At 52.8% G+C, this 21,915-nt stretch overlaps 1 protein-coding gene across 2 annotated transcripts; it reads left to right on the top strand.

Moving 5' to 3' along the window:
* The first annotated feature begins 536 nt into the window (after positions 1 to 536).
* COLGALT1 (collagen beta(1-O)galactosyltransferase 1) lies at positions 537 to 21,915 on the top strand. 2 transcript variants are annotated; one of them, XM_081496466.1, is made up of 12 exons: positions 537 to 831; positions 2,197 to 2,307; positions 3,062 to 3,179; positions 7,924 to 8,058; positions 9,212 to 9,416; positions 11,320 to 11,439; positions 16,822 to 16,898; positions 16,973 to 17,079; positions 17,332 to 17,464; positions 19,038 to 19,165; positions 19,951 to 20,157; positions 20,347 to 21,915. In XM_081496466.1, the coding sequence occupies exons 1-12, from the start codon at positions 569 to 571 to the stop codon at positions 20,612 to 20,614; spliced, it is 1,872 nt and encodes a 623-aa protein (XP_081352592.1). In that variant the 5' UTR covers positions 537 to 568; the 3' UTR covers positions 20,615 to 21,915. The 2 variants fall into 2 exon arrangements, with proteins under 2 accessions (XP_081352592.1, XP_081352593.1); XM_081496467.1 differs by lacking the exon at positions 2,197 to 2,307 and having other exon boundaries at positions 537 to 801.

The following is a 21,915-nucleotide window of genomic DNA, read 5'->3' as shown; positions in this document are numbered from 1 at the left end:
GGCCCATGCTCTTAGTATCCAACAACCCCTGAGGACATCTCTGGGAGATCGAGAACTAAGACGGTAAACCCATGTTGCAGCAGAGGAAATTGAGATTCAGGTCTCAGGAGTCTCAACCCAGATCCTAACTATCCAGGTCTGCCTCGTGACACAACCGGGGTCTTATACAAATAGAAGTGGGACAGAGAATCAGGTTGATCCCGGCGGGGAGCAGTTTCTGAGGCAAAGGCAGATTCTGAGCTCTGACACCTTTACTGCACAGACCCAAGTTCAGAGCGCTCCAAGTCTGAGGAGGCGGGGTATCCCGAGCCTGCCGTAGGTTGACATCATTCCTCGTGGGGGGCTGCTGCTGAGGGTACCAGGCACTTTGTGTCTTTAAAACCGTTTGGAGGCGGGCCCTAAAGCCTGATTCCGCCTGGAGCTCTCCTCCTCCTTTAAGGCACGCAACAGGGGCGGGGCCCTGACGTCCCCTTTAAGGCGCGCAGCAGGGGCGGGGTCCTGACGTCCCCTTTAAGGCGCGGTCCGCGTCCGCCGGCAGAAAAGCGGCTTAAAGGCGACTCGTGGCGCGATGGCGGCGGCCCCACGCGCGTGCAGGGGACATGGGCGGCCGCTCCCGGTGCTGCTGCTGCTGCTGCTGCTGGCGCTGCCGCCTTTGGGGGGCCCGCCCGGCGCCGCCGCCTACTTTCCTGAGGAGCGCTGGAGCCCCGAGTCGCCGCTGCAGGCGCCGCGAGTGCTGATCGCGCTGCTGGCGCGCAACGCGGCCCACGCGCTCCCCACCACGCTGGGCGCGCTCGAGCGGCTGCGGCATCCGCGGGAGCGCACGGCGCTGTGGTGAGCGCGGCGCCCACCGGCTCCGCATCAGGCCTGCTGCCCCCGTCCCGGCGGGTCCACGCCGCGCCCTGCCCTCTGTCTTCGCACTGGGCAGGGCGGACCAGACCCACGCGTGCCCTCTGCTTGCTGTCTCCTTCGGGCGGGCCAGACCCGCGCCCCGCGCGCGCCCTGCCTGCTGTCCCGCATCAGAGCGGACCAAAGCCGCGTGTGCCTTCCTTTCTTCTTTCCTCCGCCGCGTTAGCACCGGCGGAACCGCGCTGAGCCCGCTGGCCCCTTAGGGTGGGGCGAGCCACAGCTCTGCCGCCTACTGGCTTCCCTGCCCCCACTCCCATTAAGACATATCCGGGATCACCCGTGCCGCGCAGCCCGAGACTAACCCCCTAACCCACTTGGGAGCGCTCACAGCTTCAAAGATGGGAAGCCTGAGAACCACCCCCACCCCACCCTCCCGCATTGGGGTGTTGCCGTGGCCCACATTGCACTTCTACTAACTGAACGTCTTTTCGCTCCTGCTGCTCCTGTTTTGGTCCCCGAGCCCAGCCTGAATCAGACTTCCTGCCTCCTGACTACTGGAGTGGGTGGGTGGGGTGCCCGGCGGATGGCGGAGGGTAGGGGGGAGCAGATCCTTCCTGGAAGCGGAATGGGGCAGGACCAGGAACAATCTGGCTGGTGACTCATTGCTTCCTACCTCAGTTTTCTCATCTGGAAAGTGGGGATACTAAAATAACTCTGATTGAGTTGTTTCTGAAGATGAACCGGTTAATGAGTGTGAAGCCCTTGTGCTGGGCATCAGTGACCCGAGTTGTGAATATTATAATAATAATTTTGTTTAATTTTGTTGTTATTACTGTCATCAGTGTTATCGTTGTTGTCAACTAAATAACAGTTCATATGGGAGAATAGTTCTCGGCTGATGGCTTCCAAATATTCCTTTTCCCTCCAGTCCAGAGAATCCAGGCACATAATTGGTGCTTAAGAAATGTTTTTTGAATGAATGAGTGACAACAACCCCACTACTCACAGGAGAGAGTTGAAGAACGCAGGACTGGACCATGTGATATATATGTATTTTTACTAAATTGTACGTATTTAGTAGCGAATATGGTTATAAGATCCTAGATGCCCTAGGATACTGGCATCATATCTAATGTGTTTTTCCAAAATTATCTTGTGTAGTCCCCTCTGCAGCTCAGTGAAGTGGGCCCAGTCCTCACCCCCTGTGTTACAGATAAGGAAACTGGGGCATGGTGGGGGGACGTGTCATGCCCAGGACTGTGTAGCTGGTGTGAGGCCCAGCTGGTATGTGGCAGCCCTTGTCCTGCCTCCATCTCCCTCACTCGACTCACTGTCCTGCTCTGTCTGCAGGGTGGCCACAGACCACAACGCAGACAACACGTCAGCAGTGCTTCGGGAATGGCTGGTGGCTGTGAAGGGTTTGTACCACTCTGTGGAGTGGCGGCCATCGGAGGAGCCCAGGTGAGCGCCAGGCCTTGCCCTGATCCCCTCCTCCAGTTGGACCTGGCTGTGTCCCTGCTCACACACCCTCCATGGCTCCCATTGTCCTGAGACAGACATACCCGCCCCTTCCCTCCAGCCCCTGACACTCCAGTCCAGCTCTGCAGCCTTCAGCACTGGCTCTGGCTACCTACCCACCTCCCCTCCAGCTTCCCCAGTGGGCCATAATCCTCCTGTTGGACTTTTACCCCCTCTTTTATTCCACCTGGAATTCCTTCATTCCCTGGGCTTTGTGGTGGACGCCCGCTGCTTTATTCCTTGTCTCTCTTAGCTCAGCTGTTTACCTTCCCCATGAGCCCTTGGCGATGTGGACTTCAGTTCCTTTCATTCTTTCAGGCTTTAGTTCTATACCCACCCACTGCCCAAACCGGATTTGGAGTCTCTAAGAAGACAGGCTCCCAGTTTTCTTCGACTCCCCCTCCCCCTCAGAGATGGGGGCGTGTCCCTACAAGGCAGTAGAGGCCCTTTTGCCCCTCACCCTTTTCCAAGCTTTCTTCCCCTCTGGGCCTTTGCACACACTGTGTCCCCTACTTGGGACACACCATACCTCCGTCCTTCTCTATTTTCTCCTTGCTTCTTCCCAGCCTTCAGATCTAGCTTACACATCCCCTCCTCCAGGAAGCCCTCTCTGACTACCCCACATTCAGCCAGCTCAAGGTCTCTCTGGGCTCCGACAGTGCCCTGTGCTTCTCCCATCACAGCTGCCTCTCCACAGGTCCTACCCAGATGAGGAGGGCCCCAAACACTGGTCTGACTCACGCTACGAGCATGTCATGAAGTTGCGCCAGGCGGCTCTGAAATCAGCCCGGGATATGTGGGCTGATTACATCCTGGTGAGTTTCTTGGCCACCCAACCCAGGGGTCCCCAGCGGAAGGTCTGGGGTCTCCAAGGGAAGGCGGAGCAGCGGGATTCAGAGACCAACCTTAACCCCATTTTACAGAGGGGGAAACTGAGACTCTAAGAGGGGAAGTGAGTTGTCAGAGGTGACACAGCTGGTTAGTGGAGGAGCTGGGTCTTGATCCTAGAGGCCACCTCGGTTCTTAATCATCAGAAGTGAGTGAGTGTTTATGTCCCCTATGGTTGGACAGTTGTTCATCTCCCCGTTTATCACCACCACCAGTGATCTGATATCTCTGCACAGTCACAGTGATGACCTCTGGGTGACTCCGAGAAGCAGAAGGATGGGGTGGGGGCTGGGGGATGTTGGTGACACTGAGCTGCTGACCCCTGACTTTCACTTCCCCCTCCTGGGCCCCTGGCAGGAAGGGGCTGGTTGAGGTTTGAATGCAATATTGGGATACATGCCCACAGATCACGAGTCTCCTGTGAGCTCCTTCAGCCTGGCGCCTTGACCAATCGTGGTCCCCTCACTTGGTGCAATAGGCAGGGGGCACTGACCACTGAGCTTAACTCTCTGTGGAGGTTGAATGTAATAATGCCAGACTAACAGTGCCTATGGTGGTTTACCATCTATGCATCAGACCCCAAGCTTTGATCTTTTCCTTCTCTTTAAAAAAATTTGTTTTGGCTGCGCTGTGTGCAGGCTACTCTCTAGTTGCAGTGCGCGAGCTCCTCATTGCAGTGGTTTCTCTTGCGGAGCATGGCCTCTGGAACACATAGGCTTCAGTAGTTGTGATACATTGGCTAAGTGGCTCTGTGGAATGTGGGATTGTCCTGGACAATCTGTTTTATTTGTTTATTTTATATTTTTTTCCATCATGGTTTATCACAGGGTATTGCATATAGTTCCCTGTGCTATACAGTAGGACCTTTTTGTTTATCCTATGTATAATAGTTGACATCTGCTAATCCCATACCCCTAGTCCCTCCCATCCCCACCCCTCCTCCCTCTTGGCAACCACAACTCTGTTCTCAAAGTCTGTGACTGTTTCTGTTTTATAGAACAGGTTCATTTGTATGATATTTTAGATTCTGCATATAAGTGATATCATATGGTATTTGCCTTTCTCCTTCTGGCTTATTTCACTTAGTATGATAACCTCTAGTTGCTGCAAATGGCATTATTTCGTTTGTAGTATTCCATTGGGTATATATACATGTTTTCTTTATCCATCCTTCTGTCAATGGACATGTAGGTTGTTTCCATGTCCTGGCTGTTGTGAACAGTACTGCTGTGACATAGAGGTGCACGTGTCTTTTTGAATTAGAGTTTTGTCTGGATATATGCCCAGATCTGGGATTGCTGGATCATATGGTAATTCTATTTTTAGTTTTCTGAGGAGTCTCCATAGTTTTCCATAGTGGCTGCACCAACTTACATTCCCACCAATAGCATTGGAGGGATGAACTCCATCTTAATTACATCTGCAGAGACCCAGCTTCCAAATAAGGTCACAGTCCCAGGTACCAGTGGTTGGGGACCTCCCTTAGGAGGGGGCCCTAGCAGAGATCTGAAGGAGCAGAGGAGCCAGTCTCAGTGGGAGCTGGGGGTCAATGTCTGAGGCAGAGCTAAGAGAGCAGGAAGCAAGTTTGGGACATTCAGGGACTGGCTAGGAAGCCAGTGTAGCCAGAGTGGAGTGATGGAGGGGATGATGCTGAAGTGGTGGGTGGGGGCCGGACTATACAGGCCAAGAGAGAGGGATGTGGCTTTTACTTTGAGGGTAATGGGGAGCCATGGAGGGTGTGTGAGCAGGGGAGGGCTCGGTTCTGATTTCTGATTTTTAGAAGTCCCTGTGGCTGCCGTGGGGGCAGGGCCGATTGGGCAGGAATAGGGGCAGCAGGAGCCCAGGGTGGGCGCTGGTATGGGGCTGTGGCTTCAGGATGTGTTCTGAGGCTGAGAGAACAGTCCCTGTCGGATGTTTGGATGCCAGAAGGACCTTACATTCTGGCGTGAGCCTTGTGGGGAGGACAGAGCCATCTCCTGGGAGGAGGAAGGAGGTAACAGGCTCCTCCTAGGAGCCCTGTGACTTGGTGACTTATCAGACCATTTTATAGATGGGAAAATGGAGGCTTAGAGAAGTGACAGCCTGCCAGTGGCATTTCAGAACCAGTGAGGGACAGAGGTGGGACTCAAACCTCCTGGAACCATCCAGCCCAGGGCCACCTTGTTTGCCTCCCTGGGTTTTGCTTTCATGGTTTGAGGTTGGCCGGTTTTCACTTTTTTCCCTCAGCAAACCTGGGTGGAACTCAGGGATCTGGTTCAGAACTCAAAGCAGCTTTTGACACACCGATGTATATTTTTTGTAATTGAGGGCTTTGGTAATCCATATTGGAATGTGAAATCGTTTGTTGAGTGTTTTTGTTTTTTTAATAATATTTATGAGTTTATTTGGGGCTTCCCAGATTTTGCTGTGGTAAAGAAAGTGCAGGAGACTCAAGAGATCCAGGTTCCATCTCTGGGTTGGGAAGATCCCCTGAAGGAGGAAATGGCAACCCACTCCAGTATTCTTGTCTGGAAAATTCCATGGACAGAGGAACCTAGCGGGCTACTGTCCATGGGGTTGCAAAGAGTCAGACAGGACTGAGTGGCTGAGTATGTGCATTTATTTATTTGTTTTTGACTGCTCTGGGTCTTCACTGCTGCCTGCGGGCTTTCTCTAGTTGCGGCTAGTGGGAGCTGCTCTTCTTTGCGGAGCACGGGCTCGAGGGCGTGCAGGCTCAGTAGTTGTAGCATACAGGCCCAGTTACACCATGGCACGTGGAATCTTCCCGGGCCAGAGATCTAACCCATTACCCCCTGCACTGACAGGCAGATTCCCATCTACTGTACCACCAGGGAGGTCCCTAGTGTTTGAAAATTATTAAAAAGCCCTCTTTCTCTTTTTATGGATACTGTGGGTGTGGGTGTTACTTGTAAGAAAATATACAAGAAACAGTAAGAATTAGCCTAAGAAAAAAAAAAAACATACCTTGTAATCTCACCTCCTAGAGAGACTCACTCTCCGGCTGTGTTTTTTTAATTGAGGTACAAGTCACATAACATAAAATTAGCCCTTTTCAAGTGTACAGATCAGTGGCATTTAGTACGTTCATCATGTTTTGCAACCACAGCCTCTGTCTGGTTCCAAAACTAGCTTCCATCATCCCCAAGGGAAGCCCAGTGCCCGTGAGCACTCACTCCCGATTCTCCCAGTCCCTGGTGACAGTGATCTGCTGAATGTTTCTGTGTATTGGCCTGTTCAGGACATTTCATAAAACTATGCGGTCTGACTTCACTCGACCTGGTGTTTTCCGAGTTCACCCATGTTGCAGCGTGTGTCCCTGCTTCACTCCTCTTCACGGCCGAGTCATGTTCTGTTTTCCCCCACTGATGGCCACGTGGTTGGTTCCAGTGTCTGGCCTCTGTGGATAATGCTAAACACGGTGTGCAAACATCTGTTCAAGCCCATGTTTCCAGTTTCCTCAGTCTGTGTCTCTGAGTGAACTCGCTGTAACTTAATGTTTTGCTTTCTGAGAAACTACCAGACTGTTCCGGCCGTTTTCACTGCGTGTATATTCCAAGGTCACAGGTTCAAATGTCCACAGCGGCTGCGCGGGGAATATAACAGGACTGCATGGTTTGTCCCAAGGGGCAGCCACCTCCCGTCTCCAGCTGCGCCGTGCCTTGTGGAATGCCGTCCCCATGTTGCTGGAGAAGGCTGGTGTTCTAGTGTTTGCTGTTTGCATAAATGATTCGAGCATTCTGAAAACCCTGCGTGGGTAATGGAGAGCGTGTTCTGTGGACCAGATGCCTTAAAAAAAAAAAGAAAAACCAAGAATCCCACCTCCTGACAGCTCTCCGTGATATACTGTGATCTGTGTGTTTTCACATCCCGGTAGATAGAGAGATCCTTACTTGTTTTCTGTTGCTTGATTTTCACTTGTCTCAACCCTGTAGCCAGACAATGGGACAGGGCCAGGGTTTCTGTAGCTGATTCTCCACCACTAGACTCCTGAGTCATTCCCAGCTTGTGTGATGAACAACTCTGCCGTGTGGCCTTCTGGGGAGGCCCAACAAGCGCACCACCCCCATGATGACCCTGTATGTGGGTTGGTGAATTTCCTTCCAGTTGCCACAAACAGGTGATCATCTTTTTACTCCAATACTCAAAGTGTTAAAGGAAAAAAAGAACCTTACATAAAGATCATATTTTTACAAATTTTTTGGTTGGCGTTTAACTTACATAGAAAAAACTGTCTTCCTCCCTGCCCCTCCCTGCGGAGGTGGCTTCTGCCCCAACCGTCCTCCTCGTCAACCAGCACTGCCCATCTTGAAAGTTCCCATAAATGGAGCCACGTGGCGCACCCACTGTCACTTCCGGGGTCTCGCCAGCACTGTTCGTGGGACCCATTTGTATTGCTTTGTGCCGTGTGGCCCACCCCTTCTCTTGCCGTGTAGTGTATTTAATCATGTGATTGTAACTCTGCTGGTGACTTAGGTCAGAGCTGTCTGTTGAAAAGCACGGGGGCTTCCAAGGCCGCGTGTGCTACTCAGGGTACCCCAGGCCCCCGGGACTCTGGCCTCGGCCCCAGCTGTTCCAAGCCACGGCCTAGCCCAGGTGACTCTGTTGGTCCACACCGATGCCAGCCCAGGTGACTCTGATGGCCCATGCTCATGCCCTTTGGGTATTTTGCAGTTTGTGGACGCCGACAACCTGATCCTCAACCCTGACACACTGACCCTGCTCATCGCAGAGAACAAGACGGTGGTGGCCCCCATGCTGGATTCCCGGGCTGCGTACTCCAACTTCTGGTGTGGGATGACATCCCAGGTCAGGGGGCTCCTGGGGTAGGGCAGGGGCCTGGGGGTGGTGGGGGCTGGGCAGAGCAAGTAGGGGCTGGGTTTGAAATCTAGCTCATTACCATGCTGCCTCATCTGTGAACATTTTATAAAGACTGTTGTGACAATTCTTAAATTAGGGGATGGTCTGCGATTGTTGCCACCCCACCCATTGCCCCCAGCCACCAATACTCAGAGGCGGAAACACAAATACAGAGGGGGAGTGACTTGCCTATGCAAACATAGCTATGATGTGGTAGTGCGAAGATAGGACTTCAGGCATGGCTTGATCCATGTGTTCAGCTAACATTCCTCTTCCTCCTTCCCTTGAGTGACTTCATTTTCAAACTCCTGGGAATAATTCCAGCAGCATTCAGCTAGTTCATTCTGAATGAACCTTGTGCCATCTCCTTCTCCACCTGAACCAATTACTGAAGCCACGAAAATGCTAGGCTCTGATTGTCCCACCCCAGAGTTAAGAGTGGGAAAGCGAGAGGGGGTGAGGGACAGGTGGGAGCAGGGCTGTGCCACCGGAAGGGGGTAGCTAGAGCCAGGATGCTGACCTACCCTATCTCTTCCTATCTTTTTGTTTTGAATTGATATATAATTCATAGAATATAAAGTTCACCATTTTAAAAGTGAATAATTCAGTGGTGTCTATATTTTAAAGTACTTGTAGAAGTCTAAATTTATATGCTAACAATTCCAATTAGTAAAGGGTACAAGGAAGAGAGATAACAACTCCAGATTGTTCCAGAAGCTTTTAGAACTTCTAAAAGATTCCCCCTGACTTTTTTGAAGTCCCGCTTCTGGTGTTTAATTTTAAAATCAAAGAATCTCAAGTATCCGGTCCCTTTTCAGCTTTTTAATTTCCCTTCCCAAATGCTGCCTTTTCTGATCGGAAGTATTGATCTGGGTCTGTGAGTGACTATTTCCCTGTGTTTCTCTGCCACTGCCCAGCGACTGAGGTTTGGGGGATGGAGACTGATTGGCCCTGCCCAGAGCTTTGCACTCAGGGAATGCCCACTGCAGCCAGAAGCTGACACCTGGTCTTACTCTCCAGGTGTTCTGGGCCTCCCATTGTCCTGGTCTCCAGCCTGCCCTTTAGGGACCCCCACGCAGAATTCTGCCTCCACTCCCCACAGGGCTACTACAAGCGCACGCCTGCCTACATCCCCATCCGCAAGCGGGACCGCCGGGGCTGCTTTGCAGTCCCCATGGTGCACTCAACCTTCCTGATCGACCTGCGGAAGGCAGCATCCAGGAACTTGGCCTTCTACCCTCCGCACCCTGACTACACCTGGTCCTTTGATGACATCATTGTTTTTGCCTTCTCCTGCAAGCAGGCAGGTGAGCCCACAGGGGATTTGCCATCATGGGGTGTCTGTCTGGTTCTTTGGGACCAATTCTCAGCCCACAGAAGGTTCACAGAACCAGCACTACAGAGTACAGCGATGACTTCAGGTGCAGCTGTATCCAGGTGTTCAGGTGATATCCTCAGGACCCATTCTCTCTCCAGCTGTGGCTCTGCTGGGTGACTTCACTCCCCAGGTCTTTAAGACCTCCTTATTGATATTTTCCTATATTCTTCCAATTATCTATAGTTGAGCATAATTGCTCTCTAATTGTATACTTAGGGCAAAAAAAAATTTTTTTTAAGAGAAAGAGAACACTGAATGCTGACTTCTCACTTATTGTAAAGATGGGTCAGCAACTCATGGCTCATGGGCCAAATCCAGCCCACCATCTGTACTCATATGGACACAAGCTAGAATGTCTTTTGGGTTCTAGGATCCAACTCCTGTGTGTGTATGTTGGAGATGGGGTAATTTCCCATGCCAACCAGCAATTCTAGGACACCAGCAAGGTGTCTGACAATTCAGCTCAATTCTATTTCAATTTTGACTCTATCTCCTTGGAGATAGCATCCGATTCCACAGGTTAAGGTCTCAGGCCCACAAAACTGACCTCTCTCCTGCTTCAGATCCTGGTCACAAGTTCAAGTTGTCACCTGTGTTTCTACTGCATACTCAGTTGCTCAGTTGTGTCTGACTGCGCGACCCTATGGACTGTAGCCCGCCAGGCTCCTCTGTCCATGGGATTCGCTAGGCAAGAATACTGGAGTGGGTTGCCATTTCCTCATCCAGGGGATCTTCCCAACCCAGGGATAGAACTCACATCTCCTGCGTCTCCTGCATACATTGCAGGTAGATTCTGTACCACTGAGCCACCAGGGAAGCCCCCATGCTTCTGACCAAATGGAAGTCAGAGGTTTCACAACCCCTTCCTTGGGTTCTGCTAATTTGCAAGAGCAGCTCACAGAACTCAGGAAACTCATTTACTCACTAGGTTACTATTTATTATAAAAGTGTATATAAGCCAGGAACAACCTGCAGGAAGAGATGTATGGGGCAAGGTGTGGCGAGGGGTGCAGCGCTTCCATGCCCTTTCTGGGCACATTCTGAAGGCAGACTTGAGTTGTTGAGATAGAGCAGTTTGGCCCACAAACCTAAATATTTACTATCTAGCCCTTTAATGAAGGGCTTACCTGGTAGCTTAGCAATAAAGAATCCGTCTGCAATGTAGGAGCCTTAGGGGATGTAGGTTCAATCCCTGGGTTGGGAAGATCCCCTCGAAGAGGGCATGACAACTACTTCAATATTCTTGCCTGGAGAATCCCATGGACAGAGGAGCCTGATGGACTATAGTCCATGGGGTCTCAAAGAGTGAGACACAACTGAAGTGACTTAGCACCCATACACCTTGAATTAAAATCATTTTCGTTGGGATTATCACTTTTAAAAAAGACATATACTTGTTATAAAGTTTTAAACCATTCAAAAAAATTTTTTTAACTATTCAGAGAAGGACAAACACAGACAGAGGTAATGATATTCATGGTTTGTCCAACTGCATCTCATTTCTGTGCATAAATGTGCGTATTTACTGTTCACCCACCATTTTGTGGTTTGCTTTGTCATGGAAGCCTGCAGGGACTGTCAGTACCCGGCAACATGCTTATTAACAGTTCTGGAGGTTTTTTTTGTCTTCTCGCGTGGCACTGTGAACCCCTCATCTGACTCCAGTTCCCAGATGGAGTGCTGGGGTGGTCTCTGCCAGTTGCTGGGAATAGCTGCACCCATTTGTGCCCCGGCTCCACGCCGGGCAATGAGGCTAATGCTGCTGCTAGGAGGCTGCCTCCGTGGCCTTACTGCTCTGTGTTCAATTCTCATCGTTGTTTCCTTGGCCCCAGAGGTCCAGATGTACGTCTGCAACAAGGAAGTGTACGGCTTTCTGCCGGTGCCACTGCGGTCACACAGCACCCTCCAGGACGAGGCCGAGAGCTTCATGCACGTGCAGCTGGAGGTCATGGGTGAGTCTGTCCGCACCATCCCGGGAGGGCCAAGTTGCCTCCCTCTCCCCACCATCTTGCATTTATCCGTGAACACTGATTGAGTGTCTGTTGGGCATCAGTCTCTTTGCTGGACACTGAGAACCCAGTGTGAACAGTTGTTCCCGCTGTCATGGCTTGCAAGCAGCTATGCATGGCACGCTTGGGGAAGTCAGGGTGAGCTTTATGGTGGGGGTGGCATTAAGATGCAGGGTGAGTTAGCTGGAAGGGAGATTGCAGCCGGAGGGAGCAGCATGTGCAGAAGCTGGGCAGCTGGAGGGGCTGTGAGCTCAGAAAACAGGCAAGGTTGGTGGGGCAGAAGGGGGACAGAGCCAGCAGGCAGGGCCATGGTGGGCGCATCAGACATTGGACTTAGGAGCGGGTCTTGTCCGCAGGGGTAGGCAGGAGCCGTGGAGGGTGTGGGAGCATGGAAGGTAGGAGGTTTCACTGATGACCCTGCACGTGTGTGGCCATGTCAGCCATTTCATCACCCATGCTCCTGCCAGCCCCCAGACCCACTGTTTGTTTAATGTTTATCTTATCAGACACTTTCTTTTTTTTATTTGGATACACTTGGAAAAGGAAACTTTTAATATGTATTTTTACTGTGGTTGCAAGCTGATGTCTTTCTAATACATATACAAATAAATCCACAGACTATTATATTAGCACTTGTACCTCTGGTGAGGTGGGCTGAGTGCACAGGGCTGAGCCACCATTGAGGCTGCTTGAGGAAGGGGCCTCTGCCCCAGCTGGGGAGTCTCTGAAGCAACCAGACAGTGGAGCAACGTCCTCTTCTGTGCGGGCCTTGCCCTGTGCTGAGCACCCACTTCCCTGTGAAGGCCTGTGAAGCAGCACAGCGATTCCTTCCACTGCACAGAGAGAGGATTGGAGGGCCAGGCCCCTGTCCTGAGGCTCATCATCCCCCATCCATTTCTAGAAGGCTCTGTCTATGGCTCCCCCTTGTGGTTGAAGATGGAATGACACTCTGCTCTCTGTTTAGAGGGGGCTTTGGGTTCTTCCCTGGTGGCTCAGATTGTAAAGAATCTGCCTGCAATGCGGGAGATGTGGGTTCAATCCCTGGGTCTGGAAGATCCCTTGGAGAAAAGAATGGCTACCCACTCCAATATTCTTGCCTGGAGAATTCCATAACAGAGGAGCCTGGCAGGCCACAGTCCACGGGGGTCACAAAGAGTCGGACACAGCTGAGCGACTAACACTTAACACTTTGGATCTTTTGAGATAACACCTGGAGGCTACAAAGTCACCAGGGCGAAGACCACCCCCCCTCCACAACACCCAAGTGTCTGTCCCATGCAATTGCCCAGGCCCAGCACGACAACCCCACCATAGTAACAAGAGGTGGGTCTTTGCTTATTGCCAACTCCTTTCAGTGACTGGACCCTGAGAAGCTTCTCTGTGGCTACTATTAACGGTCCTAGTTTAAATTTTCACATATATTCTTGTTTCTGGTCAGGAAACTGTTCACTCCGCTGTTATAAACTCAAACACAACAGAGGCATGAATATCTTCCTGTTTTTTTGAGGGCTCGAGCAGATCACCCACGAGAGATAGAAGAAGGGTCTGGAAGTTTCAGATATTTGTGCAAATCCTTCTTTACAGTTCTTGTGAGAACCATCTTTTCTCTCTACCTGTGTGTGGGTGCCTGGTCCCAGGCCGTGCATGTGATTTTACATGTGTTCAAAGATGTTTCTTACAATAAAATTTCAAGCTTACAGAAAACCTCGGAGAGATGCCCTCTATTCATGGGGAATCCAGCAACTTGCTTCCTTCCCTGCCTGCTCATTGAGTGTCTTTCCCAGTTGGCCCCATACACTTGGCTCCATATAAGTCCTGTTCTCTGAGTTTTAGCACACAGAGCAGTGACAGGCCATGGGTGTGCAGCGTGATGATTGTTTTTATATCCTTTTATATCCAGATGCAGACCAAGCCCTGACCCTCCCCAGTGTCCCCACTGCCCTGAATCCACCAGCTGACAGGCTTTTCCCATTTTGTGATTCCATCAGTGGAATCACAGAGGATGCTGCTCAAGTGTGGTATCTGCCACTCAGCATCCCTGTCTGTGCTGTCACTGGCTGCTGAGTGTGGCTGTGACTCACTCCCTTGCCTTGCTGTCTAGTATTCCATGTAGATGTTCAGCTACAGATTTATTTACTCTTGGCTGTGTCATATGTCACTTTACCCATCTTCTCTGGGGCATGTAGGGCGTTTCTTGTTTCCTAGCATTGCAGTGTGTACAAGAGAGTTCTAGACATGCATCTGTAGGTGCAAAGTTAGGAAATAGCTACAAGATTGCTCCCACTTCTTAACCAGTTACAACATTAGGAGTCCCCAAGAACATGTTCAGGTTGGATAATCTACTAGAAGTACTCAGAGCTCACTGCAAGCTATTATACTCACAGTTTATTACAGCAAAAAGACACAAATTGCAATCTTGGCAAAGGGAAAAGGTGCATGGGGCAGCATCCAGGAGAGTTCCAAGCACAGGGATTCCTAGTGTCCGTTCTCTGTGGAGTCTCATGGACAGTGCTTGCTTCTCCCAGCACTAGCGCATGACAACATGCATGGTGTACTGCCAACCAGGGCTGCTCCCCAAGCCTCTGCGTTGAGGGCTTATGCTGGGGCTCATACAGATACAGCTGACTGCCATGTGGCTGACCCCCATCTCCAGTTGCTGTAGAGACTGAGCCAAGACACCCCACCCTAAATTACACTGTTGGCATAGATACCTACTATGGCCCAAGGCCTGAAATAAACAAAGACATTTCCAAGGTCTTCAACTACCCAGGAGCAGAGAGCAAAGGCCAGACCTCTCTGTGGTCAGGTTTTATCCTTCACCCTGTAATAGGTCTAGCAATGTTACAGGTTTTTTCTTTTTTTTCTTTTTTAAATTTGACTGCATCTGGTGTTAGTTGCAGCCTGTGGGATCTTCCACTGTAGCTCATGGGCTTTGTAGTTGCCCATGTGCCGGCTTAGTTGCCTCGAGCATGTGGGATCTTAGTTTCCCAACTAGGGCTTGAACCCGCATCCCCTGCACAGGAAGGCGGATTCTTAGCTACTGGATGACTGGGGAAGTCCCTAGAGGTGTTGCATTTTTATGTCACTGTGATATAGCTGCATTGCCTTGCTCTTTCTGGACCCCAATATGCTCCATTTCCCCAGAACTGCTAAGACAGGATAAAGAGATACCTCCACTTCCCATAGGCAGATCCTTCCCACACATAAACCCCAAGGAGGCAGGCAGAGACTGAGAAAGAGAGGGAAAGTGATTTGAAGCCAGATTCTCAGATCCCAAAGCCTTGCCCTTTTGGGTCCCAGGGTCCCCTGAGGATGGCAGGGGGTGGCAGGGAGCTGTGATGGGTCCCGAATAGGAAGAAGCCCCAGGGCACAGTGTCCCTAGAGGAGGAGGCCCAGGCCGTGAGGTGGGAGGCTCCGGGTTAACTCTGGGCCTCACCCAGGCCTCTCCCAGACAGAGGGGCCTGTGTCTGCCCTGCTAGCTCACACGGGGCCTTTGTTCTTGGGGAGGTAGATGCCACACTCACCAGCATGCTGGGCCTTTCTGGGCCAGACTGGTAGATCCAGGAGCCTCAGCAGGCTCACAGTCCCCTGTGGATCTATTCCTTCTATGGGAAACCATCAGGGATGGGCCAAGACAGGGCTCTGAGGATGTGGTCTGAGCACTGCCCACAGCAGCTAAAAGGGGAACGATCATGACCACCCTGAGATTCTTAGCATGCCTGGGCTTGTAGATGTGTCACTCCAATCACATGGCCGCCATCTCCCTGTGTGTCTTCACCCCGTCTACCCTCCGTGTAGGTCTCTGTGTCCAGATTTCCCATTTTTATAAGGACCCCAATCATACTGATTACGTGCCAAGTGTATATGTGTTAGTGGCTCAGTCGTATCTGACACTTTGTGACCCCATGGACTGCAGCTGTGTCCATGGGATTCTCCAGGCAAGAATACTGGAGTGGGTAGCCATTCCCTTCCCCGGGGGATCTTCCTGATCCAACCTGATCCTTCCTGATCGAACCTGGGTCTCCTGCATTGCAGGCAGATTCTTTACCATCTGGGCTACTGGGGAAGCCCATATTGATTAGGGCCCACCACCCTAATGACCTCATTAAAGATCCTGTTTGTAAATAAGGCCACCTTCTGAGGTACTGGGGATCAAGATGCCAGCGTATCTTGGGGGGAGGACACAGTTTAACCCAAAATAACAAGTGTGATTTCATGGCATCATCTCATGATATAAACCTCTGAGAGGTTTTTTAGCCCATTTTCAAGATTGAGGGAAGAAGGAGAAGGGGGCGACAGAGGATGAGATGGTTGGATGGCATCCCCAACTCAATAGGTATGAGTTTGAGCAAACTCTGGGAGATGGTGAAGGACAGGGAAGCCTGGTGTGCTGCAGTTCATGGGGTCGCAAAGAGTCAGACACGACTTAGTGACTGAACAACAACACAGATGAGGAATGTCATTCCTTTGCTTGTTTTATGAGTTTGTGCCAAGCTCCTTCGGAGAAGGCAATGGCACCCCACTCCAGTACTCTTGCCTGGAAGATCCCATGGACGGAGGAGCCTGGTAGGCTACGGTCCATCGGGTCGCTAAGAGTCGGACATGACTGGGCGACTTCACTTTCACTTTTCCCTTTCATGCACTGGAGAAGGAAATGGCAACCCACTCCAGTATCCTTGCCTGGAGAATCCCAGGGACGGCAGAGCCTGGTGGGCTGCCGTCTATGGGGTCACACAGAGTCGGACATGACTGAAGCAACTTAGCAGCAGCAGCAGCAGCAGCCAAGCTCCTTGTTGGGCGCCAGGGAGCCAGTGTGAGTGGGTGGACCTGGTGTCCATCTGGTGGAGCTCATGGGAGATAATCAGAGAACTGGGACTTAGGGCAGCGGAATGAGGCTTTGACGGAAGCTCAGGTGCTGTGGGGGCCTCCAGAGAGGTACCTCACTCAGCCTGGGGAGGTCAGGAGACTCCTGTTGGTGCATCCCCGCCTCCCCAAGAAAACATCTTAGCTGATAACTCAGGGAAAGGAAGAGAGGAAGGAAAGGGGTTTCAGCAGAGGCCCAGCATGTGCAAAGGTCCAGAGGTAGGAATGGGGGATGGGTAAGTCTGGAGCAGTACCAACAGCCAGAGTGTGTAAGAGGCAGAGGAGAGAGACTGACACTGCTTTTGTGGGTGGGGCTGGGTCAGGCAGGGTCTGTAGCATCAGGCTGAGGAGCCCGGGGTGACACGGAACCGTGCAGAGGTTGGGGAGGGGGCATCAGCAACGAGGCTGGAGCCCTCCGTCTCCATGACCCCCTTGTGACCCCTTGGCTTTTCTAACCCCCAGTGAAGCACCCACCCTCGGAGCCCTCGCGGTTCATCTCAGTGCCCACCAAGACGCCAGACAAGATGGGCTTTGACGAGGTAGGCGGGGCCTTCCCTCGAGGGTGGGGGCCGGGGGCCAGCCTGGAGGGTCCAACAGAGGCTCTGGGCCGCAGGTCTTCATGATCAATCTGAAGCGGCGGCAGGACCGGCGGGAACGCATGCTGCAGGCCCTGGAAGAGCAGGAGATAGCGTGCCGGCTGGTGGAGGCTGTGGACGGCAAGTGAGTGGGGTCCTGGTGGGGGAGGGGCGGCGCCACGGGTGGGTGTAGACCACGCTGATGGCCGCTGCGGAGGGGGCGTGGGTCTGACGCTGGCCGGTGCTAACAGACCTGCACATGGGTATAGACCACACCCAGGCAGGCCACATCAGGTCCACGACGGGTTGGGGGAGGGTGGGGAAGGGAGGCTCACTAACTGGTGGGCTTCTGAATAGATACGGTCTTCCTCTGCCCCCCACCCCTCCCCACTTGCAGAGCTATGAACACCAGCCAGGTGGAGGCTCTGGGCATCCAGATGCTGCCCGGCTACCGGGACCCCTACCATGGGCGGCCCCTCACCAAGGGCGAACTGGGCTGCTTCCTCAGCCACTATAACATCTGGAAGGAGGTACGTCTGGCAGGGGGGCAGGACCTTTCTCAGCCCTTCTAGTCATAAAAAAAAAAAAATCTTATTTATTATTATTTTTATTTATTTGGCTGCCTCCAGTCCTAATCGCAGCACTCGGAATCTTCCCTTCACGCAGGGGCTTTTCGTTGCAGTTAGGGGATTCTCCAGTTGCGGCACTTGGGCTCTCTAGTTGTGGCTCAAAGGCTTAGTTGTCCCACCGCATACAGTATCTTAGTTCCCCGACCAGGGATCAAACCTGTGTCCCCTGCATTGCAAGGCAGATTCTTAACCGCTGGACCACCAGAGAAGTCCCCTCCTCGGGCTTCTTAACAGCTCAGGGAGGGAATCCCCTGCACCCCAGGCAGGCTTCCAAAACCACTGCAGGACACTCAGCCTCTCTCCTTGGGTGAATGTGGCACCCAAACCCCAGGTAGAGCAGCTGCCATCCTTCCACTGTGCAGATGTGAGTCCTGAGTCTGAGGAGGGATGAGCCTGACTCTAGAAACAGGTGGGGTCTGAGGCCTGGAACCTCCAAGTGAAGCCTCTTCATACCCAGCCACTGTCAAGTATCTAGAGCCTGGGCAGCATGCCCAGAGCTTGCTAGTAGGAGCACCAGCCATGGTGATATTAACTAATGCACACCCCACACATTGGTACCCCATTAGCCACAGAGGCTCATCAGATACCCTAGGAGGGAAAGGTTATGATGGGCAAGGATGTCAGATGGGGCTTCGAACCTGGAACCATCCAGCTTGAGGCCAGATGTGGTGTGTGAGGCAGTGCATTCTCGCCCAGGTTGCTCTCTTTTTCTGACATTCATCATGGAAGGTACAGGGCAGAGGTTGCAGTGTCCAGGCAGCTGTGGAGCCAGAGGGGATCCAGGTTCAAGTCCAGCCCTGCCTCTGAGCGGGGTGAGCTCTGTGAGCAAGGAAGGCATTTCTCAATCTGAGCCTCATTTTCCCAGATGAAGAAGACAGAGTCTTCAGTCATGAAGATTATCAAGTTCATTCATTCAGGGAAGATTTGTCAAGTAGTGACTGCGTGCCCAGCCTGGTGCTGGTCCAGGGGACACGACAGCCACCAAGACGCACCCAGCCCCCACAGGGGATTCACAGCCTTGGGAGCTGGGGAGACTGATGATAAACCACAGAGAAATGACTAATGTTGAAATAAGTGACAGGCACCTACAGGAGAGGTGCAGGGTTATGAATCGTCCTCAACTAGCAGTTTTAGGTGATACTCATGAAGGATCTCTTTAGTTGACATTGGAACTGAGGCCAGCAGGGTGAGAGGGATCCTGCCTGCCGCTGCATGGGAGAAGGGTGCTCTGTATCAAAGGCACAGGGCAGGCCCAGGCCCTGGGGTGGAAAGGAGCAGCCAGGCTGAGGCTGTGAAATCTGCTTCCATGTTGTAAGGAGAAGGTTTTGGCCAAGAGGTAGATCTGAACTTTTGACGCTGTGTGTGTGTATATTTTGCTTTTTTCCTGGTGCCCCAGACCTCTTAAGCAGAACTGGCTTTGGGGTCAGGCCTGGACTTGATCTCTCCAAGATCTCAGTGGGGCCTCCTCCCTCAGGTTGTGGACCGAAGGTTGCAGAAATCACTCGTGTTTGAGGATGACTTACGCTTCGAGATCTTCTTCAAGAGGCGACTGATGAACCTTATGCGGGATGTGGAGCGGGAGGGTCTGGACTGGGACCTCATGTGAGTCGGGCCTGGGTGGGGCCGGAACTCCGAGGTGTGGCCTGGAGGCTAGCTCTGAGGGCCTTTGCAGGTTAATAGGTTGGGGCAACTTGTGAGAGGTTGGCAGGAGGACTCATACTTGACCTGCAAGTCTGGGGTCTTGGAAGCCTGCCAGCTCTTTCAGGGCTTGAAGACTTGACTGGGGCCTTCCCCTTACTTAGCCACTATGGCTAAGATTTGACCTGGAAGCCTGTGGATGTGGCTAAAGAACTTGAGGTTGTGGCCTGGGTGGGTGTAGTCAAGGCTTGGGAGCCCAGCCAAGCCTTTGGTGCTGAGTGTGGGGTGTGGCCCAGGGAGCCTGGGTCTTAGACCAGTACTGGGTGGAGGGTGGCCAGTGTATTTCCAGAACAGTCTCATGTAGGTGGGTTGGTTCATCCCCCCCTGCTTCTCCCTCCCCTGTGCAGAGCCCTGATCCTGGTTCTGGGCCTCAGACTCACCAGCATGTCATTAAAATGCATAGTAATGGGTCCCCTTCACTCCTGACTGCTTCACCTGAACCCTCCACCTTGCTCACCTGTCCCACTGCCCTCTGAACCCAGAGCAGCTTCCTTCTCAGTCCCACTCTCCTCCTTGTGGGCCCTGGACCTCTGCGGCCTCTTCTCACCCAGTCCAGTCACGCCGGCCTCCTCAGTGCTCCCCAACTCCCCTCCACCCCAGGTCTGACAGCGGCTCAGTGGCTCCCTGGGTGAGCACTCTTGGGCAGGTGAACAGGTGGAGGGTTACAGAGCCCCCTTTCTGCACCCCAGCTACATAGGCCGGAAGCGGATGCAGGTGGAGCACCCCGAGAAGGCTGTGCCCCGTGTGAGGAACCTGGTGGAGGCCGACTACTCGTACTGGACCCTGGCCTACGTGATCTCCCTGCAGGGTGCTCGCAAGCTGCTGGCTGCCCGGCCGCTCTCCAAAATGCTGCCCGTGGACGAGTTCTTGCCAGTCATGTTCGACAAGCACCCAGTGTGAGAGGGGGCGGCAGTGGGCGAGGGGAGCTGGGGTCTCGCTGTGCAACTGGCCCGGGTAGGGGGCATGAGGCTCGCGGGTCCCAGGGAGGGGGCTTCTCCTCTGCCGCTTCTTCCTTCATGAGTCCCCTTCTCTACGCACTTCTGTCTCCATCTGCCTCTTACCCCCACCCCTCTCCTGCCCCGCAGGTCTGAGTACAAGGCCCACTTCTCCCCTCGGGACCTGCGCGCCTTCTCCGTGGAGCCCCTGCTCATCTACCCCACGCACTACACGGGGGACGACGGGTACGTGAGCGACACAGAGACCTCAGTCGTGTGGAACAACGAGCACGTCAAGACCGACTGGGACCGTGCCAAGTCCCAGAAGATGCGGGAGCAGCAGGCCCTGAGCCGCGAGGCCAAGAACTCCGACGTGCTCCAGTCCCCGCTGGACAGTGCCGCCCGGGATGAGCTCTGAGGGCTGGTGGCCGTGGAGCCAAAGGAGCCGTCGCTGGCCCGGCCCCCACACGCCTACTAGGGACGGCAGGGCCCCTGTGGCCCCTGGCAGGCCCCGGAGGGCTCCCCGCACAGGGCAGCATCCAGCCGGCTCTTGCTCAGCAATCACGTGCACGCAGGCAGCATTAATGGAGTGCCTACTGTATGCCAGGCGGACTGGGTGGGAACTGTTCGTCTCTGGGTGCACCCAACACTTGGATCGGTTACAGGGTGCCAGGTTCCCGTGTTCTGGCAGTGAATGAGGTTTGATTACTCCCTCCATCAGTGATGGATTCAGTCATCAAGCGTTATCGATCCCCCATCAAGAATCAAGCACTAGTGATACACATTCACTGTTTCAGTTCATTCAAGTATTTATTGAGTGCCTACTGTATGCAAGGCACCATTCCAGGCTCTGGGACAAGTGAGGCAAACTTTCATTTATTTGAACACATACTGAACACCTACTCTGTGCCCAGGCCCTGCAACACAAAAGTTCTTACAGACTCGGTGAATTTATGGAGTGCCTACTGTGTGCCGGGAGCTGAGCGTGGTGCTAGGGCTGAAGATAATCAAGGTGCTTTTCACTCTAATTGATTTCTCCACACATCCAGAGAGCATCTCCTGCACTAAGTGATGCAGAAAACAGGACAGCTGTTCAGTCAGCATTCGATCCCCCCCAACAGAGATGGACAAATCCTTCCATTTCTTCATGCAGCGAGCATTTTTGAGTGCCTGCTGTGTGCCTGACCTCGCGGACTCCCGGTGGGGCTGACTGAGTTTGATTCCTTTTCTGCACCATCCCCATCACCTGAAATGTGTGTACATAACATGCCCCCAGCACTACCCAGGAACAGGGGTGACTCTTTCCTTGCCAGGGAGAGCCACAAGTTTCAATGACCCCATGTCCTCATGCAAGGCTCCCTCAGACCCAGCCCCCCTGGAGGGGGTGAGGACCCGCCCTGTTCTCAGTTGCTTGGCTGCCCTGCCCTGCATCTCAGGAGTGGTCTACCTGCTTGATGGCATTCTTTTGTCCAAGCCTCTGGTGGGATCATATGTTTGGGGCCTTGGACAGGCTCCGCTGCACTGGGGCACTATCCGTGGCCTGGGCAGGACGTCCCCCCGCACAGCCTGGAGGACTCACCGTGCCTTCAATCCTGAAACGAATGTCAGAACTGGCCAGCGGTGCCTCATTCTCTGAGGGGTAACTAACTGCTGGCCCGGTCGGGTTCTGGATAACTTGCTTATTTTTTTATTAAATGTTCCTGGTTGGGTTTTCACATA

Source organism: Giraffa tippelskirchi, chromosome 6 (assembly GCF_054371585.1).
Source record: "Giraffa tippelskirchi isolate mGirTip1 chromosome 6, T2T-mGirTip1v1.2.pri, whole genome shotgun sequence".
Lineage (NCBI taxonomy): Eukaryota > Metazoa > Chordata > Mammalia > Artiodactyla > Giraffidae > Giraffa > Giraffa tippelskirchi.
This window is presented reverse-complemented; position numbering and strand designations above follow the sequence as displayed.